Raw genomic sequence first — 8803 nt, forward strand, 5'->3', positions numbered from 1 at the left:
CACAGAATACAGACACACACACAGAATACAGACACACACACACACACTACACACACACACACACACACACACAATACACACACACAGAATACAGACACACACACAGAATACAGACACACACACACACAGAATACAGACACACACACACAAAATACAGACACACACACACAGAATACAGACACACACACACACAGCATACAGATACACACACACACAGAATACAGACACACACACACACACAGAATACACACACACACACACACAGAATACACACACACACACACACAGAGAATACACACACACAGAATACACACACACACACAGAATACAGACACACACACACACACAGCATACAGACACACACACACAGAATACACACACACAGAATACAGACACACACACACACACACTACAGACACACACACTACAGACACACACACACAGAATACAGACACACACACACAGAATACAGACACACACACACACACACACTACAGACACACACACACAGAATACACACACACAGAATACACACACACACACAGAATACAGACACACACACACACAGCATACAGACACACACACACACACAGCATACAGACACACACACACAGAATACACACACACACACACACTACAGACACACACACACAGAATACAGACACACAGACACACACACAGAATACAGACACACACACACAGAATAAAGACACGCACACACAGAATACACACACACACACACAGAATACACACACACACACACAGAATACACACACACACACACACAGCATACAGACACACACACACACACAGAATACAGACACACACACACAGAATACACACACACAGAATACACACACACACAGAATACAGACACACACACACAGAATACAGACACACACACACAGAATACACACACACACACAGAATACAGACACACACACACACAGAATACACACACACACAGAATACAGACACACACACACAGAATACACACACACACACACAGAATACAGACACACACACACACACTACAGACACACACACACAGAATACACACACACACACACACACTACAGACACACACACACAGAATACACACACACAGACAGAATACAGACACACACACACACACACTACAGACACACACACACAGAATACACACACACAGAATACAGACACACACACAGAATACACACACACACAGCATACAGACACACACACACACAGCATACAGACACACACACACAGAATACACACACACACAGCATACAGACACACACACACACAGCATACAGACACACACACACAGAATACAGACACACACACACAGAATACACACACACAGCATACAGACACACACACACACAGCATACAGACACACACACACAGAATACAGACACACACACACAGAATACACACACACAGCATACAGACACACACAGCATACAGACACACACACACACACACACACACACACAAAGCATACAGACACACACACACACACACACACAAAGAATACAGACACAGACACACACACACAGAATACAGACACACACACACACACACAGAGAATACAGACACACACACACACACACACACACACACACACACACACACAGAATACAGACACAGACACACACACACAGAATACAGACACAGACACACACACACAGAATACAGACACAGACACACACACACAGAATACAGACACTGATTTTGTTTGGATCTGCCAGCTTAACAATGTCACATGAATGATTGCTTGCTGTAGCGAAGGAATCAGTTGAAGTTGGCTAAGGACAGGTGAAGGCCTGGGCTGACTTCCCTCGCGAGCCACAAAGACAAAAAGCTCTGTCTTGTTTTTTTTTTGTCGTGCAGTTTGTTGGTCTTGTGTTCCAGTGGGGTTTGTGGCTAGATAAACCCAACACTACCCTTTTCTTTTACCTTTTAAACATCAGTGCACTAAATGACAATATAGAGTGCTAAATTTAAACTGACTGGGCACAAAGCTGCTAAGTGCTGAAACTACAGGATGAACGCAGCAGCTATCAACATATCAGGATGTCATGACACAAAAATTACGTTCATGTAAGTCACATCCAAAATTGAATGTAAGTGCATTAACAGACAGGGCCGTGCAGAGAGGTGTAAAGGGGCGGGTGCTCAAATTTAAAAAGGGGCACATTGAACCAGGCTGAATAACAACAACACACATTCATCAAGAATCTAATATGGGAAGGGAAGGGCTGTGTTGATCTGAGACTGTAGACATTAAAAAGTCCATAGGAGAGATGGTAGCTGATTAAACAAGTGTCATGAGATAATAACAAAATGCAAAGATTGGTGACAGCACTTGGAACCATAAGGACACAAAAAACTGTGAGAAATAATTTAGGCTCTGCCTGTGAATCACTCTTTGCTTCTCTTCTTCCTTCCATCCCATCAGTTCATATTTCACTCTCCACTTGCTGTCTATGTGAGAACAAGGCACAACTTGCTATTGCAATAAACTATAATCTAATTATCCACACCTAACAACTCTTGCACTTAATCTATAATAAAATGATGACAGAAAAATGTTATAGCACTGCCTTTAGTAGCCTCACACAGCTCTACTGTTTCCTCCTCATGTCCTTACCAGCCATGTCTGGACAATGTTATATCATGAGTAATATTTTTTCTTTTTAAATCCATCTAAATAAAACAAACACATGCACGCACACATTACATTTTTAAACTGTAGAGATACAATCATTTTACTGCTGTAAAATCCAAATTTTGTCTTATTTAAAATATAAATTAATATAATCTGCTTCTTAATGTATGTTCTTTAAAATACAGCGTGTGTTTTTTAATATATTATAATTATAATAATGCATAATTATGTGGACATGCATATTAGATCGTTTTTTAGTGAAATATAATCCCTCCAGAAAGGCAGGAAAAGCCCGGAAACTTATTTTAAAACTAAATATGTTCCCTAAAACGGTGACAGAGCTACAGACCCATGACAGCCTTACACAGGTAGCCAGCAGCTATGACCAGCACTACTTGTGCAGTTAATAAAAGGACAGGTAATGTTTATCAGCTTACCAACGTGTACGTAATAAGCTAATACTCCTGTGTGCTATAGACTACAGTGTACGCTGTACACCTACTTACTGGTTTTGTCGCATCAGTCTGTGTCTCTGAGTTAACTTGTGTTTCTCCTACAGCCCCGGACTGCAAAAAATGCGCGTGCTCTTTGTGAGCTCGTTCCCGCCTCGTAACCAGCGCGTTCTGCCGTCAAGGGCGATCATTGGTTAAATGTGATCATGTGACAGATGCAAGCCAGATCCTTTTATTTAGCAAAACTGTGATTAATAGTTAAATATTACTGTTGAGGGGCACAGACAGGACACCGCACGCACACACACATTAAATTTTATTTTTTTTTTTTTTAAAGTTGCCTCAATAAAAGCGCACTTTGTGCACCCATCAGGAAAGGGGCGGGTGCTCAAGCCCCTCTAGCCCCCCTAGCAGTAAAACCTGAGCAGAAACAGGAAATAGAAACCTGGACAACCACAAAGCTGTTAGTTTCTGTTAACCACAGACTGAACAACACAGTTTGGCACGTAAAGAACAACTTTCACTGTTAATGGTTGTCTACAAATACAGAACAACTACAGTTCATTTATAGGCTTTGATTGGAAAATTATATTTCTGAAACAAATCAAAGGATTGTAGGAGGGTCTTGTGTCTATGCCCGAGAAAACGGACTGCATATGCAGGGGAAACATGCAAAATGGTCCTGGTTCCTCAACACCTGACGCGGACCTTGTTAATACAGGCGACCTCGAAGCCGCTATGGCTTCATTTTTCTGTCTCTCTCTTATATCTGAGGTGGGTTTGTTTAGCATTTGTGGGTCTAGCCTAGGGACCCTAACTGAATACCAACGTCTCAAAGGCATGTAGTCTTACTAAACCAGCTGTACACAACCAAATCGTCTAAGGTATTCTCTCAGTGGCGGGGGAACAATATGACCACAGCCCCACCAAAGTTGGAGACGGCGCAATACTGGAAGAATCTTGAAAAATGCAGAAATTATGGTTTTTAGAACTTGAATTCAAGATATTTAAGATCAGATTAATGAGACACACAGGCCACAAATAACAAACAGAAGTTCAAGAAGTTAACTTGATAAAAAGAACTGATGCAACTAGTAGTGAAATATATCTGTTGTTATAGTGTTTTATAAGGAGTTTTAATGAAACCTGTCATGTTTTTACTGGGAAAACAAAATTGTTTCATATGAAATAAACACAACATGAAGGTTTAGGGATCTGAATCATGTTTAACATATTACTAAAAATGATACAGTGAGGTTTGGTGAGGAACACTGAAACGAAACAGGAAAACTCCACTGAGCTGTCTGTACCTTTTAACCACTTTTTGGTTTTCCTGTGGAAATTGCTAACAAAAGATACAAACATGAAACTTAATTTACACAAAGAGCATGACATATTACCTTTCCTTTGTCTTAATAGGTGTCGCTGATGATTTGAGATTTTGATGTCACTGTACGTGATGTCACTTTTTTCATCTTCTCCCCCATCTGCTGAAAACCAAGATGAACGACTGTATATGTTATTGTATGTTAATGTCAGTGGAAAATTAATTGTTAAACATGTTTTAACTTTCTATTTTTTTGTTTCTAACTAATAAAGTCTGAGTTTCACCTTCAGGTTTCCTGTGAACACATCGTCCCACCAGCAGAACCGCAACACAGACTGATCCAACACATGACAGCACAGAGAGAACAGGAGGAGAGAGTGAGGAAGGGCGATATGAAGATGGAGGTGTGGATGTAGGTGGAGGTGTGGTGGTGGGTTTGTCTGAAATAAAGCAAACACAGTCATTAAGTTGTCGTCACATTGTGAATGTTGAAACCTGCAGAAACACAGACAGGTGAGTGTGTCACCTGTGACAGTGATCCAGCTGGATGGAGACTCTCCATGACCGCTGATGTCACACTTGTAGAGGCCTTCATCAGACCTGGAAACATGCTGGATGGTCATGTGACCTGTAGGCTGCTTCCTGATGAGGGAGCCATCTTTATAGAAAGCAGCTGGGAGGTTGGAGGGAGTGGTCTTTGTTTTACAGAGCAGAGTGACGTCATCTCCCTCCATCACAGGGAGGACAGGACTCTGCAGGATCACTGATCCACCTCAACACAAAGACAAACTACAGCATTTCATCCATTTACACACAGCTTCATCAACACTAACTCCACACACTCAGCTTACCAGTGACTGTCAGGTTAACCCTTTAAGACCTACCATAGAACCAAGTCCGCCAGAGCTTATATTATATTTTTACATGCTGTAGTGCCATTTTTGGGAGCATTTCAAGTTGCTATACATCAATACAACCATTACAGCCTAGATTTTAATAATATGTAGGAATTAAGTGCATAGTGATTACATAAATTGCAAAAAAGTGCAATAAACTACAAAAAAATTGAAAATCGTTTTTGTTTTTTTAACATTTATTTCTAGTTAGAGAAATTTAAGAGGCTTATCCCTCAAAACTGTAAATGCAAAAAAGTTGCACAAAATAGTTTCCCACCACAGGAAATTTATTTTGAGTGCCTTCATAGTTTTATTTTTGAAATACACCAATTTTTATACACTGCAGGAAAAACGAAAAATAAATATTATAGTGCAAATTTGCAAAAAAGCAGCATATGCATCAAAATAAACTATTTCCAGCAGTGCAATATGAGTCCTAAGCATCCCAGAAACGACACAGAAAGTCATAAAGTCAAACATAACTTTTAAAAACACCAGTATAAGCTCATTGAGGCCCGGACCGTAAAAAACTACATTTCAGCGAAATGACGTCACTTCCGGTTTCGGGCAGGTCATGGCGGACATGCGATAGTTCGCGCTGCCGTCTAATCCAATGTAGGAAGTGTTACAAACAGCTGATCGGATCGGCAAAGCCTGTTTCTGGAATATTATGTTTTTGTTGCTGCGAGCGCTTTTTATGCAGTTTTTGCAAAGCTATATGTGGAAGGAAACTGTGACCTAGGACAAGCTGATGTAAGTACAACTCCTCAGGTTTCATATGCAAAAAAAAATATTGCGCTAGCTTACATGGTTGCAGAGCTACCGGGATTTAAAAATAGTTACGCAAAACAGAGCGTGCCCGCTCCTACCGGTTTTAAAGGGTTAACCATGTTACTGATGGGACCCTCTCTGGACTCACACCAGTATACTCCACTCTCCCATGGGAAGATGTATCTGATGTTACATGAAGAACCAGCTCCTTCTCCCCACCCATCTCCACACTGACTCTTCTGTTGTTTGCTTGTGTTTCTCCTCAGAGTCCATCCAGCAGAGCTGTCGTCCTCCTCACAGCTCAGAGACACAAATTCTCCTTTAAAGAACTGAGAGCTGCTGGGACTCACAGTCAGACAAGCTTGGTTTGCTGTGCAGCACAGAAGTGAGATCACAACTACAAAAGATGAAACTTACATTCAGTTCATTTACAGTCAGAAAAAAGTGCACTGTAATGTTTTAGTAAATCATGAAATCATTAAAAATAACAAAGAGCAGTAACAATAAGCTTTGCTCTTTTAATCAGATGCAATGAAATCAGATGATTTATCCCAAAGTGACAAAACAACAAAAAGAAAATCACAATGTTTTTAAACTTTATACTTATTTATGCTTTAGCTGTTGCAAGCCCTAACTGAATAATGAATGTTAATTAAATATATTTACAGTGTATATTTAACAAAATGCTAGATTAACTCTATAAAGTATAGTGTAGTTACAGTGTAAGATGAGGAATTTTCTTTTGTGTTTGCCCCACATTACCATGAAATTATCCACTTCTTAAAATTACTTCTTTCATAATGGACTTCAGGAGGCACAGATTGGTCTGCTCCCCTCTGATGGAGAATGAGTGGATTCTATCTCCACCTTAAGGTTTCTGGGTACCCACATGTCTGTTGATTTCACCTAGACCCACAACACCAATGCCCTGGTAAAGAAGGCCCAGCAGCAGCTGCACTTCCTCCGTGTCCTGAGGAAGAATAACCAGAAGCTGCTGCTGGTCTTCTATCACTCCTCAGTGGTCTTACTGTCTGGGTGTTTGGTGAGCAGGGGCCACAGCTGAGAACAGGAAAGCTGTGCCGAGGGTAATTAACACTTCCCCAAAAATCACTGGATACCCTTTGCCACCGCTGGGGGCCATCACCAGATCCTCTTGTCTCAGGAAAACAAGGGCCATCACACGTGGCCCCTTGTGCCCTCCTTACCACCTGTTTGACCCGCTGCCTTCTGGTCAGCGCCTCAGGTCAGTCAGGTCCCACACCTCCAGAGATAAAATCTCTTCAGTCTAAATTTTAATTCTAATGAATATACTCAGTTTTGAACAAATGATGTAGAATATCAGCAAAGACAAAGGAGAAAAACAGCATCTGAGATCTCTGTTTCATCTTTTTGAACATGAAAGTTATTTGTAGTTGTGGTTGCTTGTTTTCCTTTTGTTTTGCTTTGTTCATTTGTCTCTTTTAATTCTATGTTGTTGTACTTTTTCAACATGTTCAAAATAAAGATTCAATCAATCAATCAATCTGTCCAGAAGAGCCTAGGAACAGATGCTGCGCAGGACCCTCAAGCTCCCAGGTCTCTGGTAGATGATCCAAGCTTGAAGGATAGACTACTCACAGGGGCGAGGGGGGAATTTGTTTTCTTTTTAAAATATATAACAGTTACTCTGGTTTCGAGTCAAAACAGAGGAGAGAGGACCCCTCCTACACCCCTGCTAATCCCACTAATTCCACAAAAACAACACTGCTAATGTTAGTCATTGTTAATCTTTAACTAGGTCACTGTTAGAAATACAACACTGTCAAAAGTGTTAATTTAACACTCAAAAGAGTGGACACATATAGACATGTTCTAGTGTCAATTTAACACTGGAGGTTTTGCATAGTACCTGAACATTTTACTGAAGTACAGTATTTGTGCATCATTGATTATTATTATAAAATAATTATATTATTGTAGGGTCTTCACCCAACAATATAAAGAGCATTGAGTCAACTGTTTTTGTGATTTGGCGCTATATAAATAAAACTGAATTGAAAGCAACTGAATTAATTACCAACTCTGGGACTGTGTGATGGAGTGCATGGAAAATCATGAATCCTGACTGTGCAAAGCAGCGGGGGAACAGTAGCTGAACTGTGTGGAGAGCTAATCTGAGCAAAGGAAAAGTGAATTCCAGTGCAGAGCAGCTTAATTGAATGGGATAAAGGCCTGAGCAGGAGAAACTGCAGACTGAGGCGAAGCAATGTGGAGGCTGGATGACTGGAGGGAAATGTGGATGACATGATAAACTCTGTTCTACTTTAACCATAATTAATACATTTAAAATGTGTTTCTTATATTTTTGTGGCCGGCTGTGAGGCCAATACCACAACACACATACAAGCACACATACAGACACACAAACACACACACAAAATGCTTTTAGTGTTAAATTAATATAATGCAAGTAGGCAGGTGTATTTATAACTTTATAACTTCATGACTGAGTCTTTCTAAGTCTTTCACAGCTTGTTTCCTGGTTAAGAAAGTCAAAGCAGGTCCTATATCAGACCTGCAGTTTGTCCTCATGGTGTTTTTAACTTGAACTGTTTTTAATGTCTTCTTCTCCATCATACTGATCAAGAATGCATAGTAATTACAGTATTTAAAGAGAAACTGTGTACTTACAGAGCCAAATTTGCAGAGATGATTCCTTCAT

The 8803-nt window shown here is 40.3% G+C and overlaps 1 protein-coding gene across 1 annotated transcript in view; it reads right to left on the reverse strand.

Moving 5' to 3' along the window:
* LOC118455767 (Fc receptor-like protein 4) overlaps nucleotides 1-8803 on the reverse strand; it is a 103876-nt gene extending 95073 nt beyond the window's left edge. The window contains exons 1-5 of the mRNA XM_087838790.1: nucleotides 8773-8803; nucleotides 6220-6499; nucleotides 5287-5306; nucleotides 4962-5207; nucleotides 4830-4875 (exon numbers count right to left, since the gene is read on the reverse strand). Coding sequence (XP_087694916.1) covers nucleotides 4830-4875; nucleotides 4962-5207; nucleotides 5287-5306; nucleotides 6220-6499; nucleotides 8773-8803 — 623 coding nt within the window. The remainder of the gene's footprint in view (nucleotides 1-4829; nucleotides 4876-4961; nucleotides 5208-5286; nucleotides 5307-6219; nucleotides 6500-8772) is intronic.

The sequence above is a fragment of the Neolamprologus brichardi genome, chromosome 3 (assembly GCF_056152115.1).
Source record: "Neolamprologus brichardi isolate AB-2024 chromosome 3, ASM5615211v1, whole genome shotgun sequence".
Classification (NCBI taxonomy): domain Eukaryota; kingdom Metazoa; phylum Chordata; class Actinopteri; order Cichliformes; family Cichlidae; genus Neolamprologus; species Neolamprologus brichardi.